The following is a 14,030-nucleotide window of genomic DNA, read 5'->3' as shown; positions in this document are numbered from 1 at the left end:
GATTTGTTATCACAACTTTTTATCAACTTTTGTCAAATCAACTTCGATAACTAATGTGTGAAGATAACATACTATTTTGAGTTTCTGTTTATTAAACCATTCTTCTTCATTGTATTAACTCAAATTTTTTATTACAACAAACTCAAAATTTTAAGGCAACAAGGTAACTTGCTTTTTTTAAGTTAAACCAACATTTTATTTTACAGTGTACATGTTAGATCAAGCTACATGCACAGCCATGGTACGCATATCACTCCGTTGTGTATTTTTGTGTCTTTTATCTATATGTTTCTTTTTGTATATTTAATGTATGGTATAAATCAAATACAGTATTTAAAGGCAAATGACCACTAATAATGTAATTTAAAGCGATTCAATAACTTTGGTTGTGATTTGATCGCTGCATGTGTGTTTGTATGGACAGGTATTACCTGTGTCTGCAGCTGAGGGAGGACATACTGTCAGGTCGTTTGCCCTGCTCGTTCGTCACTCACGCTCTGCTGGGTTCGTACGCCGTTCAGGCTGAGCTGGGAGACTATGACCCTGAGGAACACGGGCCAGACTACATCAGCGAGTTTCGCTTCGCCCCCAATCAGACCCGTGAGCTGGAGGAGAGGGTGATGGAGCTGCACCGCACCTACAGGTGAGAAGAGCTGGCCTGCACAGGGAGCAGTCGTTTCCAGCGCTGTCAATTCATTTGAGTCATATTAATTACGTGATATGCTGATTAATTCATTGGAATAATCCCAATTAATCACATTTATCAGTGTTTGCCGAGAAAGTCCCCTAAATGATGATAACCTAAAGACATTACATTATTATGGTAGATGATTAAAACATTGAATAGACTTTAGAATCTTAATAAATTAATATATAGTTTTGTATCCTGACCCAGACCACAGCAAGCCATTTTTGCAGTCAAATTTGTCAGTTTGTCCAAGATAGGTCTGGGCTCACAACATATAAAGTACCAAATTTAAACAGTTTGAAAATCCCTGGTAACACTTTATTGAATTTAATTGAATTTAATAACTACACGCATCTAACGTTAACCACACCCTAATCCTATAGTAAGTACATGTAGTTCATTATTATTACTCAGTACTTAAATGTATAATTACACTAACTCAGACATTTTAAAATAAAGTGTAACCAAATTCCCTATTAAATTATTTCATTACAGATCAGGATACATAAATAATTGCCCACATTTTTATCACTTAATAATAATAATAATAAATATACATTAAATAATAAACACTAAATTATCAGATTAAATTAAATGTGAACGCTCTAATTACAGATACTGATAGCAAGCAGCACAAGCAATTAAATAGCTCAAATATTCAGCACCATGTAAGTGACATATGCTTTAATTATGAAATTCTCAAAATGATGACCTGTGCCCAGGGGCATGAGTCCTGCAGAGGCTGAGATCAACTTCCTGGAGAACGCCAAGAAACTTTCCATGTATGGCGTTGATCTCCATCATGCTAAGGTATGATGCTGTGATTTATGAACATCCGTGTTGTACATGGTACATTATAAACTGTATATTTGGTGCATAGGTGATTCTAGTTCACTGGTAAGGGTCTGAAAAGAACAACAAGAAAAGAAAGTGATTTACCAGCCTAACACATGAAACACACACTGGGCCAGAAATGGCAATTGTAGTAGGTCTATTTCCAAGTGACATGCGAATTTGCATCAAAATACTTTGAATTTTGATTGGACACGCCCTTTGCAAGTTTTAAGAAATTGATGTCGAAGAGAGATTTTGTTAGTGTTTTCTCGTGGCTTTTGAAAGAAGATAAGCCTATTTATTTTGCCATCCCAACTCTGCATGATTATATGGTTATTTGTATTTAAATTTTTTGGATTTAACAATGCTTTCCCCTGCGGCCCACGACCCTATTAGAACAGACCTGTGATCCAATTTTGCAATTTTACAGGCTCAGATCTCATAGGATGAAATCCTACAATAAACCCCATTGGTGTGCCATTGACAGTCTGAAACTGAAATGTGACTGAAAAGCTAAGCATCTAGGTTTGTTTTTGTGTGTTTATGCGTTTTAAAGGACTCTGAAGGCATTGACATCATGCTGGGAGTATGTGCCAGCGGACTCTTGATCTATAGGGACCGGCTGCGTATCAACCGATTCGCCTGGCCCAAGATCCTCAAAATATCCTACAAGAGAAGCAACTTCTACATCAAAATCCGACCTGGAGAGGTAGAGAAAAAGGTCTTTTGAGATTTTCCAGGTTTTTATTGCTAGATTGCACTCGTAGATGCATGTTCAAGCATTAGCTAGATAAGGATGCCGTACTACAACTGTGGGCGAAGAAATGCAGTGGGCGAGAAAATGGGCGGATAATCTGCGTGATGTGGTTTTATTAGAAAAGAATGGGACGTTTTTCGAGTATTTGAAATCACTATTCAGGCTTTCAAATTACACAGTGCTCTGAAGACTGATGTGGGTGTTCTTCCACCGCTTCGCACAAAAGAAATACAATATTTCTTAAGCACATTTCTAATTACGCCACTTAAAAAATGTCTTTAATTATGTCTCAACAAACACTTTTTATATTGTTTGAGGTTCTGCTCTTTAGTGTTTGCTAGCTTGCTGAGTGTGGAAAGGATGAGGGTTTTAAAACATTAGGCTGAGCTGTGAAATTTTTTTGCCTAGTGGGCACAGAGACAGAGAGAGAAGCAGAAAATGAGAAGAAATGAGGTTAGGAGAGAATTCAATGCGGAGAGAGGAAAGAAAGAAGGCTAAATAAGATACAGAGGTCTTTATTAAGTGTTAAGGCTTTTACAGGGTTATTTTCTTTGATTTTCCTCTCACAATGGGATTCTTGGCTCTCTGTCGATCACAAAAGCGTGGTTTCTTTGACTCTGCACGTTATGTGCGAGGGTCAGATATGAATGGACAATATCTTATTGCCTTTATTCAAGATGCTTCACTGTTCAGCATCTTATCAGCATAACAGGCTCCATTCTGTGGACCTTGATCTTTTAGATTTTATTATTTACTCTCATTCTTATGCAGTTTCTCTGCAGCATTCTTTAGAAATTCTGGTTACGTTCTGTTTGGATAAATAAAGGCATGCAGAATTGTGCCCTGTCGGTTGATCTGAGCTTTAGCAGCGCAAAGATTTTACACCTCGTCAAATCTCCTGTCAAGTAACACGTTACAACTCTGCTTTCCCTTCACACCCCCCACTCCCTTCCCTTCACATGCCAACACTCCCCTGCACTCCCAGTACGAGCAGTTTGAGAGCACCATTGGCTTCAAGCTTCCCAACCACCGTGCTTCTAAGCGCTTGTGGAAGGTCTGCATTGAACACCACACATTTTTCAGGTAGGCGCTCTCACTGTTCTATAACCATTGCCACAACACTGGGCACAGTCTTTTTTTTTTAAGTGTGAGAATTCAGGTGTTGGGTCTTGTTTTGTTTCGTTGTACCTTCATTGACAGAGTTGGAGTCTCCGCTTAACCATGACACACCAAAATGACATCAAAGAACTAGCGGTGACGAAAGCCAACTGTGTTATCGCCTCGTGACGCATGCATCTGGGTCAAAAAAGTTGCGGTTGAACAGAAAGAGAAACCGAAACTAAGACTGTGGATATAAAAACCATAAACAAAGTGGTGCTTGCTTACCATTCTGAATATAAATCATGTTGAACACTTCATTCCAGACGGCCATGTCATTATGAACATTTTTGCGTATCGGAATGCTCAGGGAAAATCCAATCCAAACCGAAAGCCAATCAGATTTCTCTCTCTCAACGACAGCACGGACGCCAACTGATTCAACATGCTTAATCGGCCAAAAAAGCCACAGGGTCCGGCGTTGCAGAGCACAAAAAGTCCCATTACCTGGCGCCATGGTCTAAGTCTGAAAACACGTTTTTAATTAAGAACTTAATTCTTAGACAAACAGATCTTAGTATGGATCCGGGGATGTAATATCGGTCTTGTAGTGTTTGGTCTTGACTCCAGCTCTGTTCATTGATGGCATTAAAAAGTGCTGACAGGCCTGACTTGGGCTTAGACACTCGAAATGTTTAATCCACTCTCATTCTGTCATGTTACATGTTTTCTTCTCACATTGTTTCTGGTATTTCTCTTATAGGTTGGTCTCTCCTGAGCCTCCCCCTAAAGGTTTTCTTGTGATTGGCTCGAAGTTCCGCTACAGTGGGCGGACCCAAGCCCAGACTCGCCAGGCCAGTGCTTTGATCGACAGGCCAGCTCCTCAATTTGAACGATCAATTAGTAGGAGGTATCTGCTGTCCCGCAGCATAGATGGAGGTAAGTATTTCTCTGATACTATGATCATCACAATAATTAATGCATCACATGCGTTAATTGCCCAAATCGTACTTGAATTTGTACCTCAAGTTTTGACCTTTCATTTAGTCTACAAATGTTTTACCCTTTACCCAAGTGAAAATTATATCCACCTGAAAGCTTTCACATTCTCCTGCTAAAAACACTCTTTTTTTATTATTATTAATTCTTGTAAATTGAACTTTATTTCAATGTAAAATGTCGAGAGGCGGATTCACTCGCAGGCGGATTTCTTTCAATGTTGCACAAAACTGGACGCGCGTTCTCAAATATACAGTCATGGCTCTGCTCTTGCTCAGATGTTACGTTGCGCATGCTCAAACTTTGTGCACTCATGAATCTCTACTTATTCTTTCTCTAGAATCGTCTTCTCTCATGGATTTAATGTTGCCAGAAGATTTCAACCTCTAGACTTTCACGATTGACTGATGAAATAACACGGTGTACCTTTAAATTGTAAAGAAATTACAGATTTAGGCTTACCTTTGTTTCACGAGATAGCGTTTTCATTCTGATTTTAGTCAGCCAGGTCTCTAGTTATTTTATTACTTAGTTATTTTTGAGTTAAGTGCTTATTGTAAATAGGTATTTATTTAATTATTTTATTTAGTGAACTGCTACTGATCATCAGATATCAGCGAGAGTGCGACTCGCGAAAACACTCGTGGATAGAATGTGCTTTTGTTTGGTTGGTAATTTGCAGTCCATGCGTTTCTCTTCACAAGACAATTTTTGTGTAATGAATTCATCAAGCACACCATTAAATGGAAAAAATTACAGTAGGCTATAATTAATAACTGAGTAATGAGAATATTAAGATGTTTTATGGGGCATTTGTTGCGTACAGTATGTGTATAATTAGCCCAGTTATCATTTGCTCATGGAAATGTGTTTTATATTTTGTTGGTTTGCACGTGTGTGTGTCCACCAGCAGAAACCTAAATCGGCGCCTGTGGTTGGAGTGAAGCATTGAATTGAAAAACAAACATTAATTGCAGAACGCAGAACTTAAAGGGATGTCTTTTTTAATTTTATGAGGTCCACTTATAGCCTGGTCCTACCAGACTCTCGTAAATTTCATTTGTACAGAGAGTCTGGCCTCTCTCCATTGACAAGCATTAACTTCCTTGTAGGCGGGTATTCTGTTGAAGTTTAAAACTATTGGATCTGCCCAGAGCCACTCTGGGTCTACCATAACCAATCGCTAACGTTTAGTCGTGATGAAACTTCAACTCAAACTAGAATTGAAATTAAAATGTTCTATCCTGTTTTTGACCCTCTCTTTCGAACACTCTCACACTCAAGACTTGGAAGTAATAGCCCACTGCTATGATTGGGTAACATAATTGCATATTAAAATAATCATGTACAATTGCTCTGCGGAATTTCCAGTTAAATCACTAGGAATTGGCATGACCCAATGCAGATATTGCTCATGCTCCTTCTTTGTGATCACATCTTTTGGACCCCACTCTATATTTGTCAGGTCATCTACTTGAGACTTTCCTTTTAGATTTGAAGGGGGGCTGTGGAGGAACAGGCTTCTAGAAAGTGAGATGTCTACCTCTACTTGGGTTTCTTACCCTACATGCTTTATTTCTTTGTATCTCTTTCAGAGTCAGCTTTAGGGGACACTATGGACCGACTCTCCCAGCACACCTGTAGCGAGCCTGTGCCTAGTCTTCCCAGAGATGAGCTGGACCAGGACTACCTGGAGCCCAGTCTGGATCAGGAGCTGGACCACGATCATGAAGAAGCTGAAGATCAGCGACTAGAGAGTGACTCCACTCCCTCTAAGACTATGGAGCTCAAGGTTCTGTGCACACAACCAAATTTAGTGTCAGCTTCTTCATTTAGTTGTGTTTTTCCCTTCTCTAATAAGTTACTAAAATATTCTATGAGAAAGAAGCTGTTTTAACTTCATATTGTCTCTGCGTTATGGGTGGCAATATGTAAATATTCTTCCTAGCAGATTCAAACAACTACTGTAGCTTCAAGAATTCCAATCACATTAAGTTAAACTAACACTTCCCTTGCGGTCCCTTCTTATTAAAAGTCTTCCACTCCGACACCGTTTCCTACCTTTGGCTTTCTTTTCTGCCCCTGACTTAATCTTAAATATATTTTTATGCCTGCCTGTTTTGTTAACAATGCTTTTGAATTGAACTTTCCAACCTCTCTACAAATCTGCCTGAACCCTCGCCCTTCTTTTCCCTATTTGCTAATTTCCTCAGTCTAATTCAGATTCTGCACTGTTCTCCCTGCTTCTAACACTTCACTGCTGTCCTCTAACTATCGCTTCTCTCTCGCTTCTTCTCGCGGACAGAGGGAGGAGTCAGGCTCTCCTGTAGACTCTAAGACGGAGGTATTTTTAGCGTGATTTATCTATCTGTGTGTCTAATTGTCTGTCTGTCATTGTCTCAATTGCACTTTAAATATGCATACACACTGCTAGCATGGCTTTAGAGTGCCTCGAAAAATAGCAACGTGATTGTCGTGTTGTTAGCCACCAGGCAGATCATTTTCCAGCCTTCATGGCTTTTCTTGAGAACCGGATAAGACCATGGGTCATAGCTGGATCATTTTGGTATAACGTTTATTTTCTTCAACTATTTAAAGGAGAACTGTGATGGATAATATACTTTGATTGTCATTGTTCTTTTTTCCTACTTAAAGTCAATAGGAAATCACTGCTGATTCTGTATTTCCTTAATACACATTCCAGTCTTATTGCGTGCGATTCAACAAGGCACATTATATAAAAAAAAAATCTTTGTAATCTAATCATATTTGAGTTCACTTGCCTCTTAAATTACTTTAGTTTTGCCACTAGGCTGTTCTAGCAGAGAAAACAATAGTAGCTGATGACCAAATAGCAATTTTGGCATTGTTTTAGGCTACTATTGTACAGAATGCAGCCTTTCTAAAATCTTCTCAGACAGCAACTTAATGTCGGCCCAGATCCGGGCCACATCTGGTACATGTGGATTCAACGCGTACCAGATGTGGGCCGGATCTGGGCTGACGCTATGTTGCTCTCTGGGTTACTAATAGTTAATGCAACAATTTAATGGCAGTTAACATTAATAATAATAATAATATAATTAATGTTATTATAATGGTCCAAAACACAACCACATATAGTGTAGGCCTACAGTATATAAAACTGTTTGTGTTTTATAATGGCCTGCTTTCCATTATGCATGAGAAATTGTCTGTGCAAAATTATTAGTGAATGAGCCCCATTTTCCCCATCTGTTTTCATTAATCGGAGTATCACAGTACACTCTTTTTTAAGGACATTCTCCAGTTAAAGGGCTTATGTTTTGCTATACTTCCAGATTAGTCTAGTCTTAGCACCTACTTGCAGAGTTGACTTAGACTTCTTGCAGAACATGTTTTCATGTTTTGATTTGTGCTGGTGAGGTTTTGTAGAGATTAGGGATCGCTTATCCATGCTCACGGATAATTTCCAGTACATGCCAGTCTGCACCTCATAAGACATGTATGAATTATGAAAAGGACAATCAGGAGATTTGTGTCACTGAACTTGATGCCATTATGTGACTAAGACAACTTTAAAACACTAAATCTGAGGCAGTGGCACAACCGCTTTCACTCTCTGTACTTCCATGGCTAACATCGATGTCTGTATGAGAGTTCCTCTCTCTGTTTGGCTGCCTGCTTTATGAATTCAACCATGCTCTGCCTCTCTGTCTCCACTACCTCACTTTGCCTCTTCCTCCGTTCCTTGGCTTGCACCACCATACCCTTTTCCCCACCACCCCTTAATCCCAGTCGGACCAGGACTTGGCCCAACGTCCTAAACAGGAGGTACTGTTTCTCATCGATCAACTGCCTGAGCATTCACTCTCTGTAATTGTCTTCTAGTGGAAGTGACAGAAAACTGAGCCAAGATGGCAATCCATCTGACATCTGTTATCTACACCAGCATGTTTCATGTTTTATGTTCTGCTTTGTTGTCTTAAATGTTGAAGAAAAGATGTAGTGATTTTTTTTGGCATAAAAAGAAAAGGGCTCAAATTATTTAGACAGGGGTTCAATTTGTCATTGTTTGTAGGCATCACAATGCCCAGACAGCAACATAATGTCGGCCCATGTCTGGTACGTGTTGAAACCACATGTACCAGATGTGGCCCGGATCTGGGCCGGCGCTATTTCTGGTTGTTTACTATGCACAGTATTTTAGAGTGTTGGAGTAAAATGTTTTGTCTAAAATATTCTCTTGAAAAAAGGAATAATGTCCAATCTAAAGTGATCAAACAGATACCTATATTTATATTACTTGATGCACTTGATGGCATTTAAATTTCATATAGGTTTATTAGAGTTTTCTATTATTTCAACATACATTTATGTTGAAATAATAGAACTGGGAGGTGAATTCATTTGTTATAAGAACAGAACTACACTTAAGATTCTCATGACCAAATGCCTGATGTTTGCATTTGTGTACTTACTGATTGTACCCACCTCTGTTAGATAAACATTTTTTAAACAACTGTGCAGGTCTCCAGAAAGCCTTCACTTAAGTAATTGCTGAAGGTAAGTGGTTCAACCGATTGACCTGTTTGTTTTATAGCAGTTCCTGGATAAACCAGAGGATGTGTTGCAAAAACATCAAGCCAGCATCAATGAGCTGAAAAGAGCGCTGAGAGAGCCCAACAGCAAACTGGTCCACAGAGAGAAACGTCTCTCTGGAGCTTCATCCGGTAGCACTCCGGAGAAAAAATCTGTGAGTAAATAGAACCTGCAAGGGATTGTATTGTGGGGTGACTTTTTAAAAAGAAAGACGCTAAAAAATATTCTGATACTGCTTTAAGGTTCCTGATGAGGATTATTCAGATTTATGTCAGTACCAGTCTCGGATTTAGTGCCAAATGCTTGATTTGTTATTCATGCACTCTTTTTCATGTGACTAATCTCTCTTTAAGTGGATGCTGTTGAACCATTTCATGTCATGCCTCTGGTCAAGTGCTAGCAGCAATATTGAACTTTAATAGAATCTGGCTGGAGTGGACTTATTTGAACACAGCATGAATGCATTTTCTTTAATTAGTGTTATAAAGACAATGCTATTGCTTGAAAATAAAACTTAATTACATATTAAGTACTTATGTACATAAATGTCTCCCTTTTGTTTAGCTTTAAAAAACCCATCCAACATTTTATATATAACTTGATAAACATGAATTTTCCCTCCTCTGATCAAAAATTGTTGTCTTGTCTTATCTTGCATAATACGTTTTTGTCTGATTCATATTGCAAAGATATGCGCTATACAAATTATAGTAGAGAGAGTGTTGGCATTGACAGGCCATTGAAACTGTTCACTCTATTGATATATAGGCCTCAGAGGAGTCCCTATTGATTGAGAAGCAAGATGGTTGTCAAAGAGACCTGCCCCTCAGTAAAAAAGACGAAAAGAGCAGGAGTCCTAGAGTAGCTTCATTAGCCACTGGATTCAACAGAGAGACAGAAGACAGAATAAGAGAAAAAAACATCACTACACACAGTGAAACGAGAGAAAAACAAAGGGTAGTAAAAAGGACCTCAACAGACACCATCTTATCACCAGAGAAACCCCTGAGAAATCGTGCTAAAAGCCCTGCTTTAAGGTACAACCTTTTCCAGGGTGCCAGTTCACTGGAGGAGAGAGCATATGATAATGGGCACCCGCAGGACAGATCTTTGTCAGAGAATGTCATTCATACAAATGGATGCGATGAATATGCAACAGAGAGACTCTGGGACGATAAAAAGTACATGGGGGTAACCAATAAAGAATACGAGACCATGAATAAAGACTTAGCAAGGTATGTAGAGAGAAGTTTCGGAGAGGCTTCTCCCAATGCAGCCATAGACAAATATATGAGAGATCGATATAATGAAAGCCGATGGGAGAGACAATCCTGTGAAAACGAATCCGAGAACACCAGAGCTACCTTTCAAAGGCAAATGTCTAAACCAGATCCTAAAGGTAAAGGCTCAACAATCCAGAGACACGATTCTACTGCAAGCGACACATCACAGTCTGAGGTTAAACGAATCGTTCCGCTGAAGCCTGAGAGGTCGAAGAAGTTGAAAGGCAATAAAGGAGCCAAGCTGCAAGGACAACCAAGTGAGAAGAGGATTTCGGGATCATTTGAAGAAAGTGAAGGGACCAACTCTAAAGAAGAGCAAGTTGGGTTCAATAATGGCTTGGATGGCTTTTTCCAGCCCAGAAATTCTGCAGCTCTAGAAAGCACTGGAACTTTTTCCAAGCAAGACTGGATGAGTAATTGTCACATTAGGGAAGTCAGAGAATATTGCCGACAGTCTGTCCAAGACAGGCCCCAATTAAGAGATCTCAAGAACAGTGCAGACCACAGACATAGCATCGAACAAGATCAGTTTCTTTTTGAAGATCCATTGTTTATGTTTGACTTTCCCACCAATTCAGCATTTCCAGCCTTTGACCAGATTCCCCCTTTATACCCACCTGTAAAATCCCAGTGGGCAAGAGATACACGAACCAAACCAATCACCAAAAGCGATTCTGGCAACAGTCTTCACAAGAGCTCCACCATGGAATCTTCCAAGAGGAAACCAGTGGTAACAACTGCTTGATAATCTGCTTGTCACTCACAGGAACTAAAGCATCGCATGAAACGGCACATCCATATCTATAGTTTTGTATAATGCACATGTTAGTAAAACATTAGAAACCTGTTTCTGAGGAGAGATGAGTAGAATAGTCGTTTTTTTTTTTGTCTAATCTTACTATTGGCTGATAGAAGTTTGAGGTACTATAACTGCTGTCTGATTGGATGAGGATGTGCCACTTTCTTTTCCTCTCCTTCCTCTGCACAGCTCGACATATGCTTGCGCATTTGAGAAACACTTAGGATCTTCCACATAATCTCCATTGCTTAAGCTTCAGGCTTCCGTTCCACTAACTTTCCACCTGATATGCGGTCTTTCCTTCCAACATTCTTTCTCTGGTTCCCTCTTACCAGGCATGTAGGGAATGGTTGTTGCAAGGAATCAAAGGCCTGTGCACCATACTGTTATGCTAAAGTGCCATTTTTGCAAACAAAGGGGCTTCTGCAAGACTTTCAAAAATGGCCATGGTACTGTTCATGAGAAGGGCTCTGAAAGTTGATTTAACAAGGAATGGTTTTAGCTGTTGTTTAGAATATACCCAGCTTCATTCTTAGTGATTTTGCATTTGTTCTTTGACTTGGCTGGGAAAGAAATTGTTCAGTTTTTTATTTTTTAACAAACTGCAGGGAACCTTGATGGCTTTTTCTTTTTTTTATGCAAACACCCACTGAGTAGCAGTTTCCATAGACAACTGTTGTTGTCAAAACAGATGCTACCTTATTTCACTCAACATTGAAACGGAAAGTAATTAAATTAAGAAGAAGTGCTGATGCAACATTGTTCTGGCAGTAGAAAGACTTTGGACTAGAAGAGCCTGACGAATAACCTTGCAAAACTGCTCTTTGGGTATCATGATGTCTACTATAGATATAATGGTTTGATTGATTAAAAGGCTCTTTAGTGGCACTTAGTGCAAAATTGCACCCAGCTGCCAAAATATATTTTAACTTTCAATTGTTGTGGTGCAATGTGCTGTACGCTGTAGTTCACACTGTAAAGACTTCTCATTTGTATCTGTGTCAGTCAGTGTATTCAATCAGTTATATAAATGTCTGGTTGTTGGTTCAGGGCCTAGTCTTGGCTCCTTCCCTGTTATCTCAAATTTCAGTGCACTAACTTTGCATTGCTCTTCCTATTATTTCATCTCACATTCCAGGAGCCCCTTCCCACTCCAGCAATTCATGCGGAGCCTCAGGAGGAAGCCCAGGTGCCTCATTTTTCCACTCATCCACTGCTACCTCCTTGCTAAAAATCTTGCGAAATCTTTGGCTTTCACATTTTTGTATACATAAGCACTACAATTTGCCTTCTGTCTTTTGCTTTCATCATCACAGCATGATTGCATGATCCGAACCATCCTACACAACAGTCCTACACAGAAATGTCATTTAATGCATCCACCACATGCATTGATTCATTGGCACTGTTTAGCAAGTCCTAGGCTTGCCACACTTAGCATGAATTTAACATGAAGTCATAAAAATTGTCTATTAAAATGTCCCACAGAGAAATATTATAAATATTACAAATACAGATGTGCAGTATTCTACCCTAAGGTGAAAATTTTCTATCAGCATATTATAGTCTCAGTTTTTCCTCAGAGACATGTAACACTTCTGACATTTCAGCTAGTCTTTTGAGTTGAACTAACCCCTGCATCCCTACTAGACTCGTTAACCATCAGTCACCACAATGTTGTCTCATTCTTGTCATGTGAAGAAGATGTAACATCCATTATATTGCCTTGTTTTACCTGTCAGTCGACATTTGCTCTTGTAGCACAGCTGGTTCCTTGCACCAAGATCTCTTTTTGTGCTTCTTCAGAGAGAGCCCTGGGAGAGACGCTTGGGATCAGTATCAGAAGATGACCCTGACCCAGACACTCTGTACCTGAAGGAGACTCACCTGGGCATTGAGCGCAAATGCTCGAGTATCACCGTTAGCTCAACGTCCAGCCTGGAGGCTGAGGTGGACTTCACTGTGCTCATGGACTTCCAAACGGGTATGGAGGAATTTTCTAGAGGCATGACTGAGCTGGAGGAGAAAGACTTCTCAGCTGAGTTTGGCCTCTCTGACCGTCCCACTCATCCAGCCTTTATACTGGGAGCAGATCCTATCTACCTTCCGGAGGAGGAACATGTAGAAGTTCAGAGGCCCGTAGAGAAACCAAAGCCTGTTGTAGAACAGAAGCCACCGGAGGAACGTAAACCGGAGGTAGACAAGCATCCTTTCTCTTTTAGCAAAGTTGCTGGCTCACCCAATCACTGGTTAGTGTAAATGTGCAAATGTGCTGATGAATGCAATCACGTCCCATTTTGTTTTCTCGCGTTCTACAGGGCATCAAAGCAAAGCATGAAATTGCATTGGAATTTGAGTTGTTGATTGATGCTAATTCCATTCCATTTGATGCTGCCCTCCATAGTTCAGTCAGTCAGTTCAGGTTTGGTTTCTTTGATTTCACAATTGTGTTATATTTTTCATTGCTTCTTATTCTTTTCTTTTGAACCATGACTCACCATATGCTGCTAAATTCATTTGATTGGCACTGTGTTTCTTAAATCTCATGATCACTCCCAGGTTTCGACTTGATCTGTTTCATTTCTTTCCCAAGCCGTTTGTACCTAAGAAAGCTCCGCGGTCAGTGAAAGCTGCCCAAGCCATGAGGAAAGAATCTAAAGAACAAGCTAATGCCCAGTCGATGAGAAGGGAGAGCTCTGAATCGCCCCCGATCCATCCTCTAAGTAGAGAAAGCAGTGAAATCATTGCCTCCCAAGCTCTAAGGAAGACCGAGGTCAAGATCGAGACGCAGCCCAATGGCTCTGAGGTCACCACGACCATAATGGAGATTGCAGACCCGGTAAAGACCTTTTAGCTCATCATACATACTTTACTGGAGAAATGTCACTGTGTGATAGGTTAGAGGAACATGCTGTGAAGACTGTGATTATGTCAATTATCATCAATTACATAAGTAAGTGTAATTACTTTCTCTTGTTACTTACCTGCACA

The 14,030-nt window shown here is 39.9% G+C and overlaps 1 protein-coding gene across 1 annotated transcript in view; it reads left to right on the top strand.

Moving 5' to 3' along the window:
- Positions 1-14,030, top strand: part of LOC306986447 (uncharacterized protein) — a 59,372-nt gene that overhangs the window by 40,324 nt on the left and 5,018 nt on the right. Inside the window, exons 7-18 of the mRNA XM_079589675.1 lie at positions 425-643; positions 1,411-1,498; positions 2,079-2,231; positions 3,265-3,362; positions 4,141-4,316; positions 5,972-6,168; positions 6,682-6,720; positions 8,959-9,111; positions 9,726-10,970; positions 12,178-12,228; positions 12,846-13,235; positions 13,633-13,878. Coding sequence (XP_079445801.1) covers positions 425-643; positions 1,411-1,498; positions 2,079-2,231; positions 3,265-3,362; positions 4,141-4,316; positions 5,972-6,168; positions 6,682-6,720; positions 8,959-9,111; positions 9,726-10,970; positions 12,178-12,228; positions 12,846-13,235; positions 13,633-13,878 — 3,055 coding nt within the window. The remainder of the gene's footprint in view (positions 1-424; positions 644-1,410; positions 1,499-2,078; positions 2,232-3,264; positions 3,363-4,140; positions 4,317-5,971; positions 6,169-6,681; positions 6,721-8,958; positions 9,112-9,725; positions 10,971-12,177; positions 12,229-12,845; positions 13,236-13,632; positions 13,879-14,030) is intronic.

Source organism: Phoxinus phoxinus (genome assembly GCF_949152265.1).
Source record: "Phoxinus phoxinus genome assembly, chromosome: 18".
Taxonomy (NCBI): domain Eukaryota; kingdom Metazoa; phylum Chordata; class Actinopteri; order Cypriniformes; family Leuciscidae; genus Phoxinus; species Phoxinus phoxinus.
This window is presented reverse-complemented; position numbering and strand designations above follow the sequence as displayed.